Here is a 25,993-nt window from a genome sequence, read left to right as displayed (position 1 = left end):
ACCTCAGTTTATGAACACAATTGGTTCCGGAAGTCTGTTCATAAACTGAAGCGAACTTTCCCATTGAAAGTAATGGAAAGTGGATTAATCTGTTCCAGACGGTCTGCGGAGTACTTAAACTGAAGCATTCATAAACTGAAGCGAACTTTCCCATTGAAAGTAATGGAAAGTGGATTAATCTGTTCCAGACGGTCCGCGGAGTACTTAAACTGAAGCATTCATAAACTGAAGCGAACTTTCCCATTGAAAGTAATGGAAACTGGATTAATCTGTTCCAGACGGTCCGCGGAGTACTTAAACTGAAGCGTTCATAAACTGAAGCAAACTTTCCAATTGAAAGTAATGGAAAGTGGATTAATGCGTTCCAGACGGGTCCGTGGAGTACTCAACCTGAAGCGTACTTAACCCGAAGCATGGGTGTAATTGGTTCCGGAAGTCTGTTCATAAACTGAACCATTCATAAACTGAAGCAAACTTTCTCATTGAAAGTAATGGAAAGTGAATTAATCCGTTCCAGATGGGTCCGCGGCGTTCGTAAACTGAAAATTCGTAAACCGAGCTGTTCATAAACAGAGGTTCCACTGTATTCTAACGTGTGTCCCCTCCCCCTTTTGAATGTCATTAAAGTGGAAAGCTAAATCCAGATGAATTACAGATCAGAAGTTTTAGAGCTGCATGTTGGAAGAACAGACTAAGTAAGCTGATCGTAAATTCACCTGCCTGATCTAGTAGTTTCATAGAATGCGGAACTTCTGTGCTGGGATTCAAATACCAGGCTCATGCAAGGTGTTTGTGCAAGCCCAGTGGGCCTTATTTGAATAGCTGAGCCTGTTGCCCCATTGCAATCTCCTTTTGAAATTCCCCTAAGTTTGCCACATGGCACAGGAGAACACCGTTTTGGGTTTGCTTTTAACATCTTGCCGCTTTGAGCTCAGGAAACTAGTTTAACTTTGGGGAGATGTTGCCCTGATACGCATACTCACAAGTGCTGTCCTATTAATATTTTTCTGCTATTGAAAACATTTTGTTCACATAGCTTGCTCCAAACCAGAAATAAAATGTCCTAGAAGGTGAGGGAGTGTCGGGGCCTAGTCCAGGACTGAGTGTTCTCTCATTTGGGGAGCAGTGCTCATCTGCTAATTTGCCTAACAATTGGGCATTGTTGGGGCCAAACTGCTCAGTACATGACATAGGCAATTGCACTTTACATATCTGTAATACAATAGCAACACAGTAGTCCTGACTGGATTGGGCTCATCATGGCTATTAAAAACAACAACAATGCATGAAATGCAGTTACACATTTCACATTTTATCTAGTTTGACCCTTGAGCAACCGTGTGCACTCCTCCAGTGCTAGATGCAGCTCTCCCATCACAGTACAGTGGTACCTCGGGTTGAGTACACAATCAGTTCCGGGGTGGCCATTTGCACCCCGAAAAGTACTCAACCCAAGTGGGGCTTTAGCGCATGCGCAAAGCGCGCAGAATGCTTCTGCACATGCGCGCATGGTGGAAACCGGAAGTACACACTTCCGGGTCCGAGTACTTAACTCGAAAATACGCAACCCGCAGTGAACGCAACCCGAGGTATGACTGTACCCATTTAAGGTAGTTTGAGCTGGATTTATGTATTTATTTTATTTTTAAAATGTATATCCTGATGTTTTTACCCAAAGCTGCTTGCAATATAATAAAATATACCACCACCTTAAAACAACAACACCAGTCAAATAGTAGATAGATAGATATATCATAAAGAACAACAGAGCCATCTTATCATTATTCGGAAAGCATTCTGTTAAATTCTGTTAAATGCTTTTAACCTAGTTCCAAAGGGAGGGATCGATGGATCTTGGTGAAGTTTGAATCAGATTTTAAGATTGCCTTATTCATAACCTTGTTGTCAAATAATAGTTAACTTGCATATTTTTTCCTATCACTTATTTTTGCAGAAGTCTTCTACACAGAATAATATAAAACATTTTAAAAGGAAATAAGTAAATCTTTATTATAATTAACACGTGTAAAATGTTAACAGTGTTGAATTATATACATTGTACTAATTATTTCATAGTTGTGCAATTGCAATAGGTCAATTAAAACGTTTAATTGTTTGAATTACTTTTTTATATTCTGTATTTCTAGTGGCCAGCTGGAAACAGATTTGAAAATAGAAAGAGAATGGCGACAAACTATGGAAGAAGACCTTAAAAGGGAAAAAGAAACATCATCTTCCTTGAAGACAGAGACCCAACAAATCATTACTCTTAAAAAAGTAAATTCTGCAGCAAATTTTCATAAAACTTTACTGATTATTTAAGCTATACTTTATTGTTACCCCATGAAGCTGTATGCAAGTGTGCAGAAATCTGAGGCAGAAGTACTATTGGTTGGTTTTAAGAGATCATTATCATTACAGGAGATAAATAACCCATCCCATACACACAAATTACAAGGAAGCATGGTGAACAGGAAGTGTAAATTATACTTCCTGTTTGCTCAGCTATTGTTATATCCAAAGCCATTGTGATATACAGTGGACTAAAGAGGTTTTAAGATTGTATCAGTTGAGACTTGCATATGAAACGTATTTCGTTGAATTCAAATCCTATTGCATCTCAAGAATGGGGAAACCAAAATTCATTTAAGCTATTTGCTAGGCATACTCATTAGAACACTTGGTATATACAGATGTATTTTTAAGCAGGATTCAGCATGGTGCTTTTCTCACACAGAACAAGCCTAACTTCCCCTGCCTTCACAAATGCTTTCAACAGATGTACCTCTCAACAAATCAAATGCCGATTCCAAGTGTCTGTTTTCTTCCCTGCTCCTCCCAGTCTTCAGGACAACTCCCTTGCCTCTCCCCTACTCCCTCATCAAGCACAGCATGAAAGCCTTTTAATTTAAACATTAATTTTTGCATTCCTACCACTACATAAAACCAAGTTTAAAAAGTGTTGCAACACTGCTCCGGCAGTAGGATGAGTGAGTTTGTAATGTTACAAACACCAGCAATCAGCACAGTGTATTCAGCCTGTTTCTGCTACAAACTGACTGGACCGTTTCCCCCTAATCTTGGACAAGAGTGTATGACAATAGGAGCATGATTCCTGTGTAGCTCAGCTTCCTTAACTGTATCTCAGCACCCTTAAAATAAAATAACTGTAATCCCTGTCTTTGGGCTATAGTGGTTGGAGCTGATGGGAGCTGGGAGCCCAACAACAACTAAAATGCCACACGTTGCCCATCCCTGATGTAATTAATTCCAGTTTTAAAAGCCAGCCCAAATAGAAATGTTTTATAACTCTTCTGAGAAGCTATTAACAGTGTTAATGTTTTCTTTCTCTTTCAGGAGTTCCTAAAATTACAAGAAAAAAACAAGCAGTTAAAAAATCTATGCCATGATCAAGAAGAAGCTCTCCAAGAACTGGCTGGCAAACTTAGCGAGTAATTTGTCTTATTCTTTTCTTGCACACAACTGATGAAAACAAAGCCTGGTTCTTGTGCATATGTTTCACCTTAAAATCCCTCCAGCCCAGCTACTTAAGGCTTTGAAATTATTTAAGTACAGTGGTACCTCTACTTACAAATAACTCTACTTATGAATTTTTCTACTTACAAATGGAGCTCCGTCCGCCATCTTGGATGCGGTTTAGATAGGATTTTTTCTACTTACGATTTTTTAGATAGGGTTGCTTCGACTTACGAATTTTTTCTCCCAATGCATTCCTATGGGATTTGACTTACAATTTTTTTTTTACTTATGAATGTACGTTTGGAACGCATTAAATTCGTAAGTAGAGGTACCACTGTACTTTAAGTTTTGTAGCAGCTTCAACACTACAAAGCATTTTAAGTCTCAGCTAGCAGAATCCAGTGGCTCCTTTCCCTTGGTCAGTTGCCTGAGAAGAGAATTGTAGAGTTGGAAGGGACCCTGAGGATCATCAAGTCCAACCCCCTGCAATGCAACCTTTGCATTATCAGCACCATGCTCTAACCAACTGAGCTATCCTGCCTAACAAATATAACCATTTGACTGATGTACTTCCTGGGCTTTTTTAAATAGATTTGTGCTGGAGTCAGAGTTGGGAAACCTGTGGCCATCCAGATGTACCACTGCTTCCATCATTCCTGACTATTGGCCATACTAGCTGGGGTGTGATGGGAGTTGGAAGTCCAATAACATCTGGAGGATCACAAGTTCCTCAACCCCAGTGTAGGTTTTCTCCTTTTTCCACTTGTAAGGATATTCTGTTTCATCAGTGTCTCGTAAACAAGCCATTGTTTCACATTGTTGCCAGATTACTACTTTACCAACGGCTAAGCCACCAAACAAAACCTTTCTTACCAGTTAACAGAAGTTCTTATCATCCAGCGAAGGCTTTGACCTTCATTAGCTACCCTGTTTCTCATATTTTAAGACATGCCCATAAAATAAGCCATAGCAGGATTTTTAAGCATTCAAGGAATATAAGCCATACCCCGAAAATAAGACATAGTGATAGGCACAGCAGCAATGCCGGCCGCGGCAGGAGGAGGAGGAAAAAAATAAGACATCCCTTGAAAATAAGCCATAGTGTGTTTTTTTGAGGAAAAAATAAATATAAGACGTGTCTTATAATATGAGAAACACGGTAGTAAGTGCCAAGGTTTCTTACAGAGGGGATTTCTTTGCCTCTTGGAAAGGCCACCAAAGAACAGCAACTCTAGACTATTTCAGGGAGATAAAATCAAATCCAATTGCTGCAAAGGCTCTGCCTCATTGGAAGTTTCCTCTCTTTCTCATCTACAAATCAAAAACATGCAGGGTTTATAAGGGATTGTGTATTTCATTCTCCAGCACAGGTATAGATCCCACACGAGTCTTGTGTCTGGATAGGGGTATGTGAAATGAACATGACTTACTTTTTATAAATGTTTTTTGAGGTCCAGGTGTGAAAATTGGGTACCAATGAAACATAAGTTGTCTTGTAAATGAAGGCCTTCTGTAAGTTTTTCCTACCCTCTTGAGCACATCTTCCTCACAGTGAGGTGCATGGAGGCAGAAGCGAAGGAAGTTGGAGAAAATGGGAAGAAAGGCAAGGTGTTTGTGTTGAATGAGTATATGTCTACAGATACATGTTGGGCTGAAGAAAATGTGGACTTCTATACACTTCCTTCAATCCAGTCATGTTTTTTTCTGAAAACAAGTACATTTAATTATTCACACTATTATTCACATATCTTCTTTTTAGATCAAAGCTTAAGATAGAAGATATAAAAGAAGCAAATAAAACATTGCAGGTTAGTAAATTGGAAGGCGGGGAGGGGCATCCAGACAAATTCTTCTATTCATTTCAGACATTCTGTATTATATACTTCAATCTATAAGCTAAGGGGTAGTTAATCTCTCAAGTTATCATGTAAATTTTAACCATTAACCATTAGTATTTATAGTTTCATGGGGCCTGTCTATTCTGTCGGTGTGCTTCATTTCCTAGCTATAAACTTTTGTGGTTTTAACCAGTAGATTAGAATGTAACTCTACATCATTCAACATATATCATGTATCAACAAAATACATGTCAGTATTTAATAGTCTAAGTCAGGTCAACTTTTTCAGACCCAGGACCCTCTTCTAACTCAAACATGCATTTGGGGACCCACTTCTTAATCTGGTGGTAGTGTGCCTGTTGTGACCCAGCTTGGATCAGGCTGTGACCCTGATCAGTTGAAGACAAGTAGTCTAAGTGGAGTCCACTATTTTATTTTCTCATATCAATATCAGCTCTTGAATCTGAAAGATGGGCTTAATTTGAGACCATAAGAATGATAGTGTTACAGACTTCCTCCTTCTCAGTAACCCACAGCCTTAGACTCTCACATATTTTGGAAAGCCACAGGCCAATAGTCAGACCCCCCTTCAGCCTCTAGCAGTCAGTATTTTCACTTTCACCACTACTAACAGAGTAGCAAGCCTCTTGATAAAGGCCCAGTGTCCTAGCAGAACTACGGTGGGTCATTCACTGGTTCAACAGCTACAGTGCCTTAAGGTCACATGCCAGAATTTATCCACCATAGATTACACCTACCGTTTACAACAAAATTCCTGTATTATGCTGACATCTCCAGGCTTGGGGACACCCCTCTTTAGACTTTTTAGCGACTTTCAGTTTTAAGAGACAGGAAGAATCACAAACTCATGTTTCAAGAATATTGTGGGGAGGCTCCCAAATTCTAGTTTTATTCTGTTCTAACGTTATCTTAGCTTGTGATCTTGATAATCACTTGTGCTTAATTTTCTGCTTGGCTATGATGCTGTACCCATTAACCTGAAAATAGTAGGACTTATTTCTGAGTAGTCATGCATAGGATTGCACTGTTAGGAGTGGTAGGCTTCAAACTCTGTCCTTTGGGGGTTCCACGACAGCAAGATCTACAAGGGCAGACAAGTTGCCTGAAAGACGGCTTATCCACCCATACCCATCTTTCCATACAGTGTTGCATGTTCTATTGTATCCTGCTCAGTGCCTTAAACTGTGTGTCCTACTGTGCTCCTTAGGATCCTCTCTAATGTGCAGGGCGTTGGCCACAGATGCATTGATGTGAGAGATTTCTTGATGGTAGGCTGGGTAAGGAGTTGGAACTAACATGAGTTGTCTCTTGTACTATCCTGAGGAATGTTGTCCTTTTGTATATCTGAATGGCAACTGCCATTTATGATTAGATAAATTGTATGTATGTGTACCTGTTGTATTCAGAAAACATTTTTTCTCCCCACCAGGGACAGGTCTGGCTAAAGGACAAAGAAGCTACACACTGCAAATTATGTGAAAAGGAGTTTTCGCTTTCCAGAAGGAAGGTGAGAATGCATGAAAAGATTCATTGGCTTCCATCCACTAACAAGTAGTTCTGTATTTTACCAATGCTTAATATTCACATTTTTATTTATGCATAGTTACAGGTAGGTAGTCGTGTGGATCTGACGTAGTTGAAACAAAATAAAAAAATTCCTTCCAGTAGCACCTTAGAGACCAAACTTAGTTGGTCTCTAAGGTGCTACTGGAAGGAATTTTTTTTTTGTTAATTTATGCATGTGCACTAAACCTCATCAATCACCGTTAAAAAAAATACTACTAATATTTTCATAGTTAAACCCACAGATCATTTGGTTCAAACTAAATCCTTTTTGTTTTTACAAATATTGCAACAAATAGCACAAACTCTGATCCAATAATAGAATGTTCAGGTAACCATTAAACTTGCTTATTTTCCATTCACAATGACAAAGTCACTGGCTGACGTGATCCCTCCTCACATAAAATGTGAAATTTAGCTTCTAGGGGGTGTGGGAGAGAGGGAGAAATATATAGATGTATGTAAATGTTTAATTGTAGCTGATTACCCTCTATTTAATTCATAAACTGTTGATTTCAAAATCTCCTTCGGGTTTCTTTTCCCCACCCCCCACCCCTACCCGTCTTGATTTAGCATCACTGTAGAAACTGTGGTGACATTTTCTGTAATGCCTGCTCCGACAACGAACTGCCTTTGCCATCTTCGCCAAAGCCTGTAAGGGTTTGCGATTCCTGCCATGCACTGCTCATACAGAGGTGTTCTTCCAGTGTGCCATAAGAGTCATATACAGTACAGAAGATTTATAAAATGTTCCTTCACTACAGTGGTAAGAGCTGTAATGTTACAGTATAAACTCCTGCAAGCGCTGGCCAATGCTTTTGTATTGTCAAAATCTAAACAGCCAATCTTAAATCTTTGTGCCATTGTGATATTCCTGCAGTGGCAGCATGTCATATTATGTGAGGTTCTGCTAATGCAGCAATTGATATGCCTGATTTTACAAATGCATCTGCTTGTGCAACACACTTTATTGTTCAGCGTAAAGGATATAGGCAGAATGTTTTGTATTCCCAGCATTTGCCATTTTATCATGCAGATGGACCATTCCAGGACCAAGTGCAGAGTTTGCAGTTTCGGATTATTTGTAAAAGGTTTAGTTTGGGAACAGGTTAGCAGGGGACACTGTAGCTTAGAAATCAGAGGAGCTGGTCAGGGCTTTTAAGGGTTGTGAGTTGAAGTTCAGTATCTTGTGCATCTTTGTATGTTTCCTAGCCCTCCCCACAAAAGGCATTTAAATGCAGAATTGGGAAGATTACATATAAGTAAATGCAGCTACTTCATATATTTCTGGTGACATAAATTGGCTTTCTTGGACATTATCCCTAGATGTAAGATTTAAGTTTCTAGCCTTGTTAGTGCAGCAGTTTCAATATGCACGTGGTAGCTTAGCTAGAAGACTGAGAAGGCAAGCAGGTTTTTTGCATCACTGGACTTCCTGAAAGAACTTTGTCAGGCAGGTCTTTAAGTACTTTGTCTGAGAGAAACTACCTGACTTGCATATTGCGCGCAGAGCTTTTGAAGAGGAACTAGCAGAAGGCAGACCAGGAGGAGCGGAAAGAATATCCTGAGGGGCATCATGGAATGTGTGTAGTGCTTTCATCCTAACCTCTGTTTTGAGGTTTAGGTGTGATAAAACCTGTTAAGGATTTCAGTAAGAAGTTCTTTTGTTATTCCCATGGCATACTGTAGAACAGCAATTATAAAATGTATTAAATAAATACTCTGTGGAAGAGTAGGTAAAGGATACTGGCCAACTTGAGAGATACCTGCTTTTTTCTTTACTCTGTCAGAAATAAGATTTTTTTAAAACTAAATGGCCTGAAAAATAATACAAATCAGCAAAGTTAAGAGTTCTCTATATATTTCCACCAGACTGCCTGAAGCTGGGGCGTGGGAAAAATTGGAGTAATTAAGAGATTTGTATTGCTGAAGTTCAGTTGATAACACTACACTGTATACATTAGATGATTTTCTAAAAGGTATAAAACCTAATTAAAGCAGAATTAAGAATATCCACACAATAAAAATGGCTTTAAGTACTCCTTTTAAAAACAAGCCTAGCTGAACATGTTACTGTAATTTGTGACTGCACTTAGTATGTTCACATACTTATGCACACAGAAACTTAAAGGAGGCTTTTCATACCACAAGGTAGAAATTGTACCTTGAAGGGCATATTATATACTTATGCCAAATTACTAATTCTGTTTACCAGCAAACCACCTATTCTCATTAACCTTCGAGACAGGAAATGACTTGTTAGACTAGCAAACCTGTGTGCTAAATGTAATAAAAGACATCAATACAAGCCCTGGATGGGATGATTTGTGCTATTTCATTTGATATGTACATCTGGTACAGCTGGAATAGAGGAAAAATATTAAATTCACCCTTCGTTTGATATTTTTCTTTCATCTTCAAGATAGACCCCTGCACAAAACTAAGCCTAAAAAGAGGAAATGGTGGTGGCAGTGACAGCAAGCAGCCTTGTTGAGCTGCAAAGGGGGCATTTTTTGTTTCTTCAACACTTGAGTACCACAAATGTAAGATCATCAGGAAGCTTTTACTTGCTTTAACCTGGGAAGAGGTATCCCAACAAGAAAGTACTTGTTCATCTTCTTTCCCTGGAACGGCTTCTGTACCTTCAGCAGTATATGAGGAAATTCAGCAGCTGAAACTGTACCCTCTATGCTGTCAATTTCACCATGGTGGTGTGCTCTCTATGCTGAATTTTTATATGCCATATAAGAATTGTTAAAGTACAGGATCCCTATGCAGCCTGTTTAGTCCTATACTATTAGTATTCCTCAAAGTTGACCTTAAACCTACTCTCAATTCCCATCAGGTACAGAGAGCAGAATAAAAGAACCCCAACACTACAAAGTTCTGATAACTAGCCACTTACTCAAACTGCAGTTAGCTTGGAATATATTTAACATGTTCAGTTCAAAAGGGCAACTTTTCCATCAGCCTTCTAGCTAACCTGTTTCAGAGATGAAAGCCTATGGCCATTTGATAAGATTCTGAGAAATATGTTGTGCCTAACCCCAAAGTTTTATTAATTTCCAAACTACCGTATTTGACAGTATTTCAAGACTGGAACACACCCACAAAAAGGGTAGGCAAGAAATGCCCCGTGTTTTTTGTTCTATTTGACAGAAATTCATTTTCTTCCAGTGTTTGTCCAAATTTACCAAATGGTAAATTAAAAATACACTAACAGTGCCAAACTGACACATTTTAGTGCATAGCATGAGTACCATAAATTTAAGATAATAAAGAGCCTTTTCTTGCTTTAACCTTAGAACTATTTCTTCCACACACAAAACCCCATAGATTTTAGTAGCGTTGCGAATCCATTTTCAAACTCCCAGTACCCACCACAAGTTACTTTTCCATTCCAATTAGCACTAGTATGGCAGATGTGATGTACTGACTACTTGCTGTGATCTTAATGGACAGGGTTTTTTAAAGTCTTCATAACCTGCTCATCCTCAATTTATGTCATTATGTTTGGGTCAGAGGCTTGAGACTAATCCACCCTAGTAGAAACAGAGATGAGATTAGACTTGCCTTTTTTCAACAAAACTTCTATCATTCCTCCCACTAGAGATTTAGCTATTTCAGAACAAGCTTTCAATATCAGTGGTCCATGTGTGCCAAGAATTTATTGACTAGTACAGCTTTTGTATGTTTTAACATGACATTTTTGTAACTTTAAATACGAATGTTTGTAATCTTGTGGTTTGGAAAATTAAATATTTGAGAAATTTTCAGCAGGGTTTGGAATAAAAACTGAGTTCATTATTTATCTTGTGTGTAACTACTGTTACTCTGAGGCAGCTAGTATACCTAGAATAATTGTCAGTTAATCATAAGGACCTATGTATACATTTGCATTAATCACTGGCCATGTTGGCTGCGGCTGATGGCATTTGGGAGTCCACAAACTTCTGGAAGGCCACAGATTTTGCTGGACTACCAAAGGTTCCCCGCAGCTGATTTAGGGTGAACATCTATACAGTGGAACCTCGGTTTATGAACACCTCAGTTTACAAATTTTCGGTTTACGAACGCCGCGGACCCATCTGGAATCGATTAATTCACTTTCCATTACTTTCAGTTCGCTTCAGTTCGCTTTCCATTACTTTCCATTCAGTTCGCTTCAGTTCGCTTTCCATTACTTTCAGTTCACTTCAGTTTATGAACAGACTTCCGGAACCAATTACACCCATGCTTCGGGGTAAGTACGCTTCAGGTTGAGTACTCCGCGGACCCGTCTGGAACGGATTAATCCACTTTCCATTACTTTCAATGGGAAAGCTCGCTTCAGTTTATGAACAGACTTCCGGAATCAATTGTGTTCATAAACCGAGGTACCACTGTACTGAGAAAAAATACTGGCTCTGACACACAATTTAAGCATTTTGATTGAACTACTTAACAATTCTCTTTCCCACCCCACTTTTGTTTAACCGTTGCTTGTTATTAACCCATCTCCTTTTAATTCAACAGCCTCTCCACATCCGATTCATGCTTCTGCAAATCACTGCTCCAGCATAGCAATAGCACAGACTGTAGTAGCAGAGCAAACTTGGTAAAAAAACAACTTTGAATCTTTTAACGTGAACAATGACTTGGGAGTTTTTCAGATGTGTCAAAACCTAAAAAGCTTTCTGTGCTGCCTTTACAAGCAAAGCTGTGAAAAAGTAGCCTTGAAATACATCATCTTGCTCCTTAGTTTATATACATCTCAGATAAATTGACACAACACACACTTCCTAGAATGGAGTCTATTTTGCTATCTCCCACAATAAGACATTTATTACATACATAACATTACTATCAAAAACAGGAAACAAACTTTCAAAAATCACATTTGACAAATTATTGGGAAGAATTTGGAGGACAAGCAGTTGAAATGAAGAAAACTTGAATATTTAGTACCCTTTTCCTGGTACACAGAGAATGCTTTAAAGTGTCTTAACAGTAATTAATAAAAAAATCTTACATGTTAATGCACAGTAAGAGGACTACATATTTGTGTAATCTCATAATTTGCCAAGGTCTCTATGTCTGACTGCCGGGCAAGTTTCTTAGTCCTTAAACAGGAGCCTTCAGCAAGAGGAGTAGCCTTTTAAGATTTCCAGGAAATTAAATAGTTGCCTACTTCTCTATGGATGTTACTAAAATAATACTCTCTTGTTCACTCATCAAAAAAATGTGATTGCAAAGGAGGAGGTATAAAGACTAATATACTTTAAGGGTGAGATTTGTGACATGCATACATCAACTGGGTTTTTATATAGCAGTTGCGCATTAGGTCATTTCTGAACTCATGGCCTTCATGCCCAGCACAGTCTTGGGACATTCTGGTAAGGGAAGTCTTCACTGACAAGAGGATTGTATCAGATTAATTAAAAGAAGTTACCCTATGCTTTCATTTCAAATCTCAACAAATGTACTAGTACCAGCTTGATGGTTGTTTTATTTTACATCAATAAGAGAACTTACAGCATAACTGCTTTAATGAACCAAGTATCTTAAACGAACAGTTTTGGAATAGGGAACATACCTTTAGGAGCAGCTAGTATAAAAAGTATCAACATCAGTGGTTTGAATATAAAAAATTTATTTAAAGTCAGAGTATGCAACAAATAAAACCTACAGAACACAGATTTCCCCATCACAATCTGTTGCTTACCAAATAATGGGAAAACACATTCCTTCAGTCATTATAAAGTTTTCAATACAAAAGAAATTAAGTTTTGTAAGAAAGTCTAGTAGACCAGGTACAGTTTCCTTCCAATATGCTTCACAGACACAATGCCACTCTTCAATACATTCCACGCCATCCACCGCCTCCCATGTTGCCTTGTCCATAGTATCCACCGCTATTTCCACTGCCACGACCTAGAAAGTAACAATAGTTACCCCACATTTGTTTAAAATGAAATACACACAAACTTCATCATTAGCATATAACTCTTTCTCTATTTGGCTTCTGTGCATGCAAACGATACAGCATTCTTGTTCCCCGTGTTAACAAATACTTGATAAGACAATGAACCTTTGCATTATAAAAAGAAACCGTTTGCCTACCTACTTACCATAGCCACCCAAGCCGTCAGGAGTACCATATCCTCCGCTGTAACTGCTGCCCATTCCCATTCTTCCAACAGAACCATAACCAACTTGATCTAGAAAACAAATGTTCACTCTTGTTAGAATATCTAGAGGCTAGATATCTTTTAAAGTTTGAATTAAAAATGTAAAATCAAGCATACCCATTCCATCTCTGCCGTAACCTCCCATTCCAGAACCGCCTCCAGCAGTTGAATTAAGGAACAGCTCAATGTATCGATGTTCTTTAAAACAAACAAACAAAAGAAACAAACAAACACCCATAACCGAAAAGGTAATTAATGTGGATTCATAATTATGTACATGCAGCAAGGGAGTCATTTACAAACGCTTAAATATACTCTTTCTGCCTGGCACACTGAATAGACTATAGCACCTTTCCATACAAATGGATACTCAAGAAAGGGTTGAAAGGTCAGTAGATGTGGCTCTGAACAACCTGTTCAATACTTGCAACTATAGACTCCTTTAAAAACTGATGTAATCAAGTCTTTTAAACAAAGTTCTTAAGATGTGTAAAGCTCAGGCATGCTAATCCTAAAAGAAGTGATACTGGATTGTCTATGTTAGTATTTCATGTAACATGAAAGATTGCTTCCTTTCTTGGCTTTTTTGAAAAATCAGATGTTAAGTGAAAATTAAAACTAAACTAAAATATGCAAGCAGCTTGGATATTCAGCGAACTACAAAGGCAGCAATCCTGAGCTTTCAAATGCTCCAATGTTTGCTATAACTTACGCATATGATTTTTATCTTTCAACATGGCAGTCACCGCATCTTCGTGTGTTACAAATTCTACATCAGCTTCTCCTGTTGCTCTTCCATCTGCTCCAATGTCAATGTGAACTCTTATAGGTGTCAGTGGTGAGAAAAACTAAAAGTGAGCAATAGCAAGTTACCACTTGCAGGAACTTTCTCATATTGAAACAACAGTTATCTTAAGCACATAATGTCCATTTTACATGCTTTATCAGGGATGTCACACTCCTGCCTGCATTTACACTAATGATGCAAACCTTCAGTTTTTACTCATTTGTTTTGAGGTACTATCAGTAAAAAATCATTTGCCATCTTTTCTAATCTACATAGTCACTGCAGTTGATATTGTTTAACAGTTGGCAGTCAGAAACATTTGCTGATTTACTGCAAGTCATCAAGTGATCTACTACCAGTAGTACACCCTGACCACATTCGGCTTAGCTGTTATGTTTCTGCCCATTTGAGGATTTCAGATCATTTACAGCTGCAGCTGCTACAATTTATATTAAACCCAAGGTTTTTTAAATTAAAATATCCTGATTGCATCTCAATTGCTATAAATTATTTTGACAAAACAGCCATTAGAGCATTACAGTAATTTCATCGCCCCCACAACAGTGAACTACTTTGATTGTTGAGAAGTCAGACCAGATTATTAAACTCTTAAGATCTTTGTTTCAAACAGGAATATTCATCTACGATGCTTACATTGGCAATATCATTTTCTGTTGCTCGAAATGGCAGTCCTCTCATGTGAACAAAGTGACCACCATGAAAGCCTGAGCTAGCATCTCCTGCTCCACCATAGCCGTGGCCTCCCATTCCTAAAACACAAAAGATTCAATAAATGTATGATTTAATAAAGTTGTGCACATGCATTTCCAATATGTGTTTACTCCCCCTTGAAATTAGAAGTGTACTAGGTTATACACTAGAAATATCCTACTCTGGTTTAACTTTCACTAGGACTTTTTGGGTTCCTTCCATGCCAAATAATACCCCCCCCAATTCTGACATGTAAAACAGTAGTTTTCCAACTACAGTGGTACCTTGATTTTTGAACGCCTCCGTAGTCAAACGTTTTGGAACTCAAATGCTGAAAACCCAGAAGTAAATGCCTCGGTTTTCGAATGCGCCTCAGAAGTCGAACAGGAAACATGGCTTCCGTATTGAGGCTTCTGCTTTCAGTTTTCGAACGTTTCGGAACTCGAACAGACTTCCGGAACGGATTACATTCGAAAACCAAGGTACCACTGTACTCACATGCTGGGACTGGCAATTTTAAAGCAGTGCACAGTATTTCTCCAACTTCAAAACAACCCCTCAGCTCTGAAAATACCCTACTTAACAATAAAAAGGGGTTCTTTTTTCTTTGTCTTGGGAGCCAGTGAGACAGCCTGATGGTTGAGGAACAAAACTATAAATCTTTTAAATCTTACCTCTACCATCTCTCATTCTGTCATCATAGCCATCATTTCCATAGCCATAATTGTTATAGCCACCATATTCATCAAAGCCACCATATCCTGTGAGATTTAAGAAGTGGACATACCATGAAACGGTCTTTTAAAAATTTGGCTGTTATCACTGTACATATAATCAGTACCTCTTGACATCAAATATATAAGCAAGTTTCTATTTATAAAGTTGTCAGGCTCAAAGACATGCAAACCAAGTTTCATCCACATTTAAAATCTCATTTCAGATGCCTCTCCATACCTTTTCAATCTTTAGTCACACGGCTGGTAAAAAAACTGACAGGTATCCAGATTTCAGACTTGGTATGTATTATAATTACTGTCATTTCTGTATTTCTTGACAAAACGTCAGGAACGTGAAAATGACAAGAGCCTGTGGTCATTAGATACACATACCACCGTCATATCCACCACCTCCTCGACGCATTCTGTCATACATACTTCCACGCCCAGCTCCATAATAACCCCCTCTTCCTCCCATTGGTCTATCATAGGGTCCAGGTCGCTGTCCCATCATTCTTCGTGGTGGGTCATAGAATCCTCGGATTTCACTCTTACTACTTTTGAAGATTTCAATATATCTGAGTAAAAAAAGATTTTCAATGTACAAAAGTAAGAATACAGATATGTGATGTCTGGTAAAAAATACAGTAACAAGTTGCACAAATGCTCTGAATTCTATATCTAGATACAGCATTCAATAAAAGTGTACACTGTTTTTTCAAGTGTCACTTAAATTTTAGGAAATGTAAATGCAAAAGCAAGCATTTTAAGTTATATATTTTACTGTCTAAGAATTCTAACTGCATTTTAAATACAATAAATTTCTGAATCACACTCCCCCCTGCCCCAGTAATAAATCCTTTGGAAAATGTCTGGCTATCATAGAACACCCTCCACAAAAATTGAAATATCCTAATTTTAGCAATCTACATAGTATTACCATTCCCCCCTCCCACCAAATCTACTATACTTCCCAAGTTACTTAGGGTGATTGTAAGGTTGTTGTTTTTAAATAGCCAGTTACTTTATGCTCCCCAACCCCCCAAAAGCAAAACTGACCCCCAACCCCCCGAATAACACCATCCCAAACTCTCCATCCCCACCTGTGCCCTATTCTTTCCTTGTGTTTCCCCAGAGCTTTTTCTGCTATCTCCTTTGAAGCAAACTGCACGAAGGCCTCCCCTGTGCTTCTCCCCTGGTAGTCCAGCGTCAATGTTATCCCATTTGGCACGATTTCCAACCCTTTAACCCAAGGACAAATAACCCCATCAAGGGGAAGAGTGTTAAAGTCTGAAACATTCCCATCTGTAGAAAATACTTAAAGCAAATCTACACAAATGCAAGAACATAGCTTAGCTTCCCCCTCCCCTACCTAACCCAAATACACACGCTAAAGATCTTTCATTAAACTTTATGGGTTTAGACATTCTATTACTGTCTCTTTTTTCAGACTACACAGCAACAGCTACATCACAAAGGCCCTCCTAAATTGCATGATGTAATAACTACATACTCCAAATTCTGATTCATAGCAAGGTATCTAAATGGGTAAATTTTATATCCTACACTGCCAATGAATCTCTTGATTAGTAGTATTTTAACACAGAATACCAAAAATAAGCAATCTAAATGTTAAACTGATTCCCCCCTCCCCCCTGAAATAGTCAATATAAATTAAACTATTTCAAATATCAATCTTGCAGACATAGAAACACTGAAAGTCACTTGACATTAACACTAGAGCTACCTTGAAAGAACTGAACGATCTCCTCCTTGCTGCAGCCAAATGGCAGACCACGCAATCGTACTGTTCCATCACTAGATGAATCATTTGGACCATTATGTTTCCCAGCCCAGTCCATTTTGCTGTTTAAAATCAAACACCATAAAAAACATAAACAGCAAATTTAGCATTTGAGAATCATGATTCACCCCCACCCCTTCCTAAGCAGGACTGTATTCATTAGCAGTATCTTGAAACATGCTCAGACATTGATTGAAGCATAATGCTGTGATAAGTTACAACTGCCATTGTCTAGAACTCATTCAGTACAACTAGCATGACCTGCTCATGCAGCCTGCCACATATCTATTCTCAGTACCTCAGGTTCTCAAAAGAGATGCACTATCTATGAAGACAAATTCTACTGCTTGGAAAAGTGCAAATGACTCCCCAACACCTCTCAAATTATAGCTCGGCCATGCACTGGCCCAATCAGTACATATAACCAATCATTGCAATCGATGCTATTCTTTCATTCATAGTGCTGCAGGCTGGTTAAGCCATTGAACTATTTTCTAAAATGCATATGGACTACTACATGCACACTTCTCTCCACTATTAGCACACAAACAACTTCCACATCTCCCTCCAATGCCAGCTAAAAGAGCCAAGGCAATATTCCTATGTAGAGCCAAGGCAATATTCCTGTAGAGATTCACAGAATCAGGAGTTCTAACAACTAAGAGAAGCAGTGAATGGGAAGCAAGAATGGCATGGGGGTTAATGAGCACAGGATAAAATTCAGTAAACTAGGGAAGTGGAGCAGGGTGGTGGTACACAAGATAGAATGACCAGCAAGACAGAATGACAGCAAAGTAAAGAGAGTCAAACCGAAGGTTTATCTTTAACAGGACTTTAAAGCTGTCATGCATACTTTTTCAATGTGAAAAGGTAAGGTATATTCTAATAAATAAAATTAATGTAAAAATGGAGTACTAGTAAATAGGGCAGGAATTAGGAACTACATGCATTATGTTTTGGGAAATTCTGAAAGGACACTACTATAGTGGGACTCATTCATGACGCAACTTGGAGATGCATACTATGAAAACCTCAAATGCAATATAAATTCTCCAAAAATGATGTAGTTCAACTCACTAAGAAACTGTAATGATTATAAAATAATTTTATTTTACATTAGTTGTCAGTTGATGGGGAAGAACCATTTAATTTAGGTTGAAACTCACTCTACTACTATAGGAAGGCACATTTTCCCCAGTTTAGTCAAGTCCTGCCTAATAGCAGATAGGACTCTGATGCAAGGCTGAAGTCCTACAGAAGCCAATGTAAGACGTTTTCTCCCATTCTTCCCCACTACCTAAAAAAAGACTACAGGCACTGAGAGGAAGAAAAATTCCTAGCAAAGAACCGAAACCCCCATTGTACACATCTGAGGGAAAAACTTTTCAAAAAGAGGGAAATGGGCATTATTGTGTCTGCTCTCTCTCACACACAAAAGGTCTCAGACCACATGCAAGAAATTCCTTTTTTTTAAGCACAGGGAGGCTAAATGGCACACTGCAAGTGCCATCTCAGAACCTCATGCTTTCATGGGGAAGATGGTCTAAGATAAGGATATATCCCAACAAGCAGCACAGCAAAAGATTCAGCAAAGGTAAGACAGTGAAAAAGCAGACAAAATCACAACTGCCATTACTGAAGCCAGAGCTGTTTCAGCAGCAATACAATTTCTACAATCTATTCCCCTCAAAACTGCAGCTAGCAAGTCCAGCCCCAACCTCTGCTCTGCTTCTGCAGCATCTGAGAAAGTCAATCACTGAGGAAGAGAATGTTGCAATGAAGTACTGTATTGGCAAGAGCACCTATTTAAATTGGATGTTCCTCCTCAGTCCTTTAGTAAAAACTTCTAAAAATCTTCAGCGGGAACAAGAAGAAAAGCCTGAAACTAAAAATCCCACGTGTTCCCCATAGCAAGAGAGGAAAGCATGGCCATTTCTAACCCAAGCCTTTTTGACCAATCAGTGAGCCAGGAATGGAGCAACCCTAGGGAGGGATAATTTACCAGCCCTACTAGAGCAGACGCCAGAGAAGAGTTTGCCCCATGGAAGTCGCATGAGGTTTCCCTCTCAGCCATCCCAGTTACAATGTTCTCTAATGCATCAATGGGCTGGCAGTTATGTTCATGTCCCCCCACCGCATGATAACCAAACCCTTCATTAAGGAATTTACTGCAGAGGCCTTCTTAGACTCTCTGCAATTATTTTTCAGGTCTATGACTTACTATATCTCCTTTTCTGTCTATGTTAGGAGAATATGGATTTGAAACTGAAGTATGACCTAGCCACTTGGAAGGTGAAAATCTGTTTAGAGACCCATTTGAACACTTTCTTCCTAGGAGAGACCAAGGATAAGAAAAGGGCATTTCTTTTGCAGCCCAAGCAGGAAATGCCTCCCAAGTGGTAAATTTAACTCATCCTCCCATTTGTTCCCAGTATCCTTAGAGGTCAAGGGGCAGAGATAGCCTTAGAGACAAAGTTGTCAGTTTCACATCAGGAAGTCTCAAGTGATTCAACAAATACTGGAAGCCTCCTAATCACAATGAGTCTTTAGCTTAACCCAAAATGTCTTCCTCTCTCTATACCCATCAGAGCATAATTTATGAGCCTGACAGTATTCTGCATGAAGTCTGACCAGAAATTATGCAATAACCCTGCAGTGGTTCCTGCTAAATTTTCATAACCAAGCAGTCAGGAAGCGACCTGTACTGGTCATTTAGGTGTTTCTCTTTCCTCGTGGACAAATCACTTTTAATCTATACAAGGGCCAACTGATAATGAAACTACAGCAGATCTGCATAAAACATGCTAGCCTTACATAGCCAGATGAAGCAGGAAAACAGCACAGATATGTTCAACAAAGCACAAACTAGTGGGAACCTTACTTTAAAAAAAATTATTCTTGAAGTACCAGGTCACTATAAAAGTGGGAAACACCTATCCAACAGATTATGGTCACACAGAGCCAATCAGTTTTGAACCTCTTCTCACCTCGACCCACAAAATCAACAGATTATAGTGGTACCTCGCTAGACGAGCGCCTCACGGCACGAAAAAATCGCAAGACGAAAACATTTTGCAATTTTTGGCAGACTTGCAAGACGAAGTTTTCTATAGCCGTGCCATAGAAAACTTTGCAAGACAAAGCAGGGTGCTGCGAGGAGCCCGCCCGCCTCGCGCTTCCGCTGCCGCCATCACCCAGCTTCTGCAGGGACATGGCGATTGGCGCCGCCGCACCGAAACGGCCGATCCTCCCTCACTCTCACCTTAAGCTGCCTGCGCCCGAATGGGAGAGGCCAACTAGACAGCCTGTCTGCCTGCGTGCGAACGGGCTGTCTGTCTGTCTGGGCGCGAGGGTCTGGCTGCTGGGGAGGGAGGGGGGGAGCATGGCTGCGCGGTGGCGCCGAGCAGAAGTTGCGGGGCTTCCGGAGCGGCTGTCTGGTTGGGCACGCGAACGGCTGCTGGGGAAGGAGGGAGGGAGCCTCTCCCTGGCCCTCCTCCTGCTTCCCCCTCCCCTTAAAATATGAAAAACTTCTGGCCGTGACGATTGAGTCGGCGCCTTTTTTGCGCTCCCCCCCCGGAACGCATGAATTAAATTTCAATGCATTCCTATGGGAAACCGCACTTCGCAAGACGAAATTATCGCAACACGAAACGACTCATGGAACGAATTAATTTCGTCTTGCAAAGTACCACTGTATTCACCAGCTCCTCTGCACAGCAGAAAAAGTGGCCAAGAAGACTGCTATACATATCCTGCCCTCCATTTCTTATTTCCTAGAGTCTCGCCTTGCACTTTTTTTTTTTGCATCTTTCATTAGAGCAAGGTGAGCCCTAGATTTTTTGATTGCTCACAATGGGGCACATCAGACAGATGGAGGAATCCTTGGGGGTGGGTTTAGGGGTAAGTACTAAAATTCACTTCAGCCAATTGGCTGATACTGTATTATAAAAGTATATGCAGCAAAAGGAATAAAACCTCAGTCCCAGATTGGTAGAAAGGTGTTGAAAAACATTCTGAAACAACAGAAGACTACTGACTTGGATACACTACTCTTGGACAGTTGAAAATAACATGCTCTTTCACACCAGCTCAAAGAAATAAGTTATCACTATGAAATTTTATTTTTTATGTTGGGAGAGCACTTTACTGTTTCCAAATCCTAAGGGTTGGAGTCATATATTATTTGCTTACAGTGTTTCTTCCCCAGCTTTTCAACAAGTGACCTGCAAAGTGCCTATCAGTTATAAAAACCAACAGAAGTATAATAGCTTAAATATTTCTAAAAATAAACATAGAGGAGCAGAAGAAAAGAACTAGTACTCCTAGGTTACAACCCCTTTCTTTCCTGCAATCCTCTGTCGTCCTGTTCTGTTTAGGACTTGCAATGCTAATACGCTTAAGTACTTAGTGAGGTAAACTGGATTTTTTTCCCTTTTAAATAGAAAAGGTTTCCACTAGTATATTTTTCTGTTGAAAGTTTCCCACTTTGAAAAATGCATTGTTTAACAAAACAATTAATGACATAATGAATGAACAAAACAAAAGTCAAATTGAAATGCATATAAAAAAGTCAATTCTAAAATCAAAACAGTGGTTAATTTTTTCAGCTGCTACTCCTAGGAAGCACATTTTACACAACTATTTCTTCAAGCAATCTACAATTAGTAAGTTACCCGGTAACTGTTTTCAATGTATTTGTTTTCCCTGGCCTAAATAAAATCTAAATCATATTGAATTGTCATGTCTTAAAATATTTAGAAGTATTCCAATAAAAATAATTTTCAAGTAAAGCTTATGAGTGCAATTTTATACCTGTTTACTCAAAAATATGTATCAGTGACAGGACTGCAGTCTTAACCACAGGAAGGTTGCAATTCACTGAACTCAATGTGGGATGTAATCCACTGGGAGCAGTCAAGTACAACATTCCTTGTTTTGCTAGAGTGAACGTGCAAGGGAATGTTTGGTCCAGCCAGTCGAAGCTTCCTGTTCGTCCTGCCTGCTTCCTGCATCACCTGGACTGGACTCCTGGCTGCCACAGCAGTTCCTCAGGTTATCTCTCATATGGGGTAAACTTGTTTGTACATGTTTGTAACTTTAAGCCTAAAACCTGCCTTCAGGGATCACACTGTGTTATGCCTGATCATGAGTAATACTACTTTTTTCTACTTATGAATATGACTGTGGTGTCTTTATTCTTTTAGGAGGGATTCAAAAGGGGTCTTACCAGGAATATTAGAACATATCTCAATCTGGAAAAACCAGATTATGTATTGTCTTAAAAAACTCACACGAGTTTGCAACCAGCTTTCTGCTGCGTAAGATGGGGAATGCACTCTGCTAAGTGAATAAACTTGCTAGTGCAAGTTAGGAAGGATATTAATAAACAATATATCCTCTCCTGCCACCCTCAACATTCCCACACTCAATGGGACTCACTTCTCATTTATATGATTATACTATATGCACTTTCTTGCATGTTTTTCTGTATTAAAATATTTCAGGTTCAATTTTGCCACCTCAAAAGAGTTTGCAGATATGTATACATTTAAAATTAACATCACATTAAAAATAAACTCACAGTGTTCTCAGTGTTATGAGTGCTGGTTCTTATGTAGCCAGAATGGCACTATCCAAGGCATTAGTATCCTCAGGAAAACCCTGAGATTTGTAAAAGTACAAAACAACCACCACCACCACCTCAGGGAAGCTAAACTATGTATAGAATGCTGACCAATTGCTGGGAAGGGAAAACTGGGGGGTAGAAGAGAGTTGCAGGAACACTCTGCACTGCAACATTTTGTTGCAAGTTCCAATTACCCAATTCAACATTTTATGAAAATCCCACACTGTACTTAACAATGTTTGCTTTATTCCTTCTCTTCCTAGTGCATTGCTTACTTTTCCAAAAAAAGGTATACCTAGTTCACCAAATTCTATACTGTGCCCATCAACCTTTGCCCCCAAGACTATTATTCATTTGCGTTTTACATCTACTGATCTCTTCAGTGCAATAGTTTGTATGTTTATTTAGATGTAAATCCCACTGTTTTAAATGGAATTTACTCCTATGCAAACATATTTGCTGTCTAAGCTGTCAGAACACCAATCTTGTAGTCTGAAAGTGATTATACCTCTTCTGGAAAAGAAGGGTGCAATTTTCCTATGCTTCCTGCTTGAAAAAGATGAAAGATGAGCTTTATCTTTAACAACCACAACCATCAAGTATGAAACTCCAGGTGTTTTCCCCCTCAAAAAGTTCTCTTGCAGGCTAATCCTAAAAATCCACCTAAGCTGCTACATTGTAATACTGTCAAGAACAGTGCCACTATAACCTGTGGCCTCCACTATGTGCTTTAAGATAACCTGCTATGCACAGAATTGTGCAGATTTCCTTTTATCCTAGGGAAAGAACAGTGACTGAATCATGCAGAGAGACTTTAGAATTTGGAAACAATAAATAAGCCAGAGACCCCATATTGCGGGAGGCGCTGTGATCTAAACCACAGAGCCTAGGGCTTGCTGATCAGAAGGTTGGCGGTTCGATCCCCACGACGGGGTGAGCTCCCATTGCTCAGTCCCTGCTCCTGCCAACCTAGCAGTTTGAAAGCACATCAAAGTGCAAGTAGATAAATAGGTACTGTTCCGGCGGGAAGGTAAATGGTGTTTCCGTGCGCTGCTCTGGTTCACCAGAAGCAGCTTAGTCATGCCGGCCACATGACCCGGAAGCTGTCTGCGGACAAACACCGGCTCTCTCGGCCAGTAAAGCGAGATGAGCTCAGCATCCCCAGAGTCGTCCGCAACTGGACTTAACGGTCAGGGGTCCCTTTACCTCTACAGAACAAGATAGAATGATATATTGCTATATGATCCCACACAATAGTATGTTAGGTAATCTCTCATTGAACAACATTTGCATGCTAGAGTATGAAAGTTTTTAAAGCTCAAAGTTCTTCAGACAACAAAAAATAAGACTTTCTGCTTGAAGACCTCCGCATAGTCTTAACAGTAGTTAAGCCAAATATTATTTATCAAAGTAATGCAATTAAATTAGAAAAAACTTACAGTATGACCCTGTGCATGTTTACTCGTAAGTCCCACTGTGTTCTATGGAACTTAGTTCCATATAACTGTGCATACAACTGCAGCCTAAGTTATCTAGTGGCACATTTGGAAATCTGTCCATTGTTAAAAAAAAATTAAAAATCCCACTGCATAAAAGATATGTATCACTTGGGAAAACAGGTATTACTTTTTTTAATTGCTCTGGAACCATCTTTTATATTAATATTCACTTTAGGTAGCCAAGCTAAGTGAGAGAAGCTATGTTTCCCAAAACTGTAACATAACCTATGTAGATATGAACACAAAGACATGATTTCTTAAATGACTTTAGTACTGTCATTTTTGAACATGTTCAAAATCTGTCCATGTAAGCAGCTATCTATGTATTTCAAGTGTCTTGTACAGCAATTACATTACCTACTCTATCCTTTACCTTATTTCTGTTTTCAAAAGTGATTAGCTGTAGAAATGACCTACGGTACGTCAAATGGCTCATTTACAATCAACCTAAGTGTCTTTTGGCTGATACACAGAAACATGTTGCATTAGACCAGTGTTTCCCAACCAGTGTGCCTCCAGATGTTTTGGGACTACAACTCCCATCATTCCTGACCACTGGTCTTGCTAGCTAGGGATGATGGGAGTTGTAGTCCCAAAACATCTGGAGGCACACTGGTTGGGAAACACTGCATTAGACAAAACACTGTTGGCGAAGGACTGCCACCCCTGCGTTTACTGTATTATGAATCTTAAATCACAACGGCTGTCAGTACGGTGTCACCACTAACTGTGATGGTAGCAACGTTGCACCGCTATAGCCTTAGTTTTACTAGCACTTTTTGATTTAATCTGAGTGATGAATGAAATTTAGCTTCTCACCCAACCTTAAATGCTACTACGTGCGTTTTCTCGGGTGTAATTCCCAAGGACTACAATGGGGCTCTTTCCCAAGCAGCTGAGCAGTCAATCTTTTTACATCTTATTAGTGAGCATGGCGAGGCGGGGGAGCCGGCACAGGAAACTCCCCCAACTATCAACAGCGCTACAACACTACGCTCAAATCCTTGCCCGACACGCAGACCCATCGCGCAGGCGCAAACCACCTCGGTCAGAGGGGGCGTGGCAGATCAAAGAATACCCGCTCTCAGAAAGTGGGGGGAGGGGAAGAGTGAATCTCCGCCGGTTAAAACAGCCAAAGGAAGACGTCGCCGTGCCTCTTTTTTGTCCGGCCCGGGATGCCGTTGATCTGTCGTCCCTACCCTCGCTCCCTTGGTTGCACTAGTACTGCTGTTAGTTGCAAAGTCGCCGTTTCCGGCGAGCCGTTGGGCCACGAGCGCCAGCCCCAGGCTGAAGGGCACCTCGGCCTCCGGCAGGCGAACCAGTCGCCGCCGTGGCGCGCCGCGTCCGCTCTTCCCCCCTCCGCCCCCTCGCCAAATCACCGCCACGTTCAAAATGGCGGACGGAGAGAATAGAACTCTCGCTCGCGCGCAGAAGCCACCGCTTAACCCTTCCCTTCCCTCCCCCGTTTATCCCGCCACCTGACCCAAGTCTGAATTTCTCAGGGAACCGAGAAGGCGGGTCCGCCCACCTCGGCTTGTACTTTCCCGGCGCATCGGCGACGGAGTTGCGCGATCTCTCTCCCCCGCCACCCCACTCACCAGCAACACCTCACCCACTTCCCCAGTCGGTCGGCGCTAACGGCAGGGCTGAAACTCCCCCACAAAAGAACAAGGAAGCGCGCCTAACGGGCGGCTGACTAGTAAGCTACGCAGCTGAGGCAGACAGGATGGCGTCGCGGGCGGACGTATCGCGAGGACACGCGGCGCCGGGGGTGAGAA

General features: G+C 40.1%; 2 protein-coding genes across 25 annotated transcripts in view; one reads left to right on the top strand and one right to left on the bottom strand.

Moving 5' to 3' along the window:
• The window catches only part of RUFY2 (RUN and FYVE domain containing 2), a 29,262-nt gene extending 17,316 nt beyond the window's left edge, over nucleotides 1–11,946 (top strand). For 3 of the 7 annotated variants that reach the window (XM_088669516.1, XM_035137448.3, XM_035137449.3), the window contains 5 exons: nucleotides 2,148–2,277; nucleotides 3,358–3,452; nucleotides 5,240–5,288; nucleotides 6,769–6,846; nucleotides 7,476–10,678. In XM_088669516.1, the coding sequence (XP_088525642.1) occupies nucleotides 2,148–2,277; nucleotides 3,358–3,452; nucleotides 5,240–5,288; nucleotides 6,769–6,846; nucleotides 7,476–7,619 (496 nt within the window). In that variant the 3' untranslated portion in view covers nucleotides 7,620–10,678. Of the gene's footprint in view, nucleotides 1–2,147; nucleotides 2,278–3,357; nucleotides 3,453–5,239; nucleotides 5,289–6,546; nucleotides 6,617–6,768; nucleotides 6,847–7,475; nucleotides 10,679–11,417 lie in introns of those variants that run through there. The other 4 variants (XR_015949982.1, XR_015949981.1, XM_088669515.1 and 1 more) reach the window with 4 other exon arrangements.
• On the bottom strand, nucleotides 11,681–25,976 carry HNRNPH3 (heterogeneous nuclear ribonucleoprotein H3). 18 transcript variants are annotated; one of them, XM_060274945.2, is made up of 10 exons: nucleotides 25,814–25,976; nucleotides 17,034–17,152; nucleotides 16,390–16,528; nucleotides 15,680–15,864; nucleotides 15,245–15,331; nucleotides 14,514–14,629; nucleotides 13,785–13,920; nucleotides 13,190–13,270; nucleotides 13,005–13,102; nucleotides 11,681–12,815 (listed from the first exon to the last, which is right to left on the bottom strand). In XM_060274945.2, exons 2-9 carry the CDS (start codon nucleotides 17,146–17,148, stop codon nucleotides 13,005–13,007), a joined length of 957 nt encoding a protein of 318 aa, XP_060130928.1. In that variant the 5' UTR covers nucleotides 17,149–17,152; nucleotides 25,814–25,976; the 3' UTR covers nucleotides 11,681–12,815. The 18 variants fall into 18 exon arrangements, with proteins under 18 accessions (XP_060130928.1, XP_060130927.1, XP_088525645.1 ...); XM_060274944.2 differs by having other exon boundaries at nucleotides 13,013–13,102; XM_088669519.1 differs by having other exon boundaries at nucleotides 15,725–15,864.
• Nucleotides 25,977–25,993: the final 17 nt, after the last annotated feature.

This window comes from Zootoca vivipara, chromosome 5, assembly GCF_965207765.1.
Source record: "Zootoca vivipara chromosome 5, rZooViv2.hap1.1, whole genome shotgun sequence".
Lineage (NCBI taxonomy): Eukaryota > Metazoa > Chordata > Lepidosauria > Squamata > Lacertidae > Zootoca > Zootoca vivipara.
Note: the sequence above shows the minus strand (reverse complement) of the source record. Positions and strands in the feature narration are given on the sequence as shown.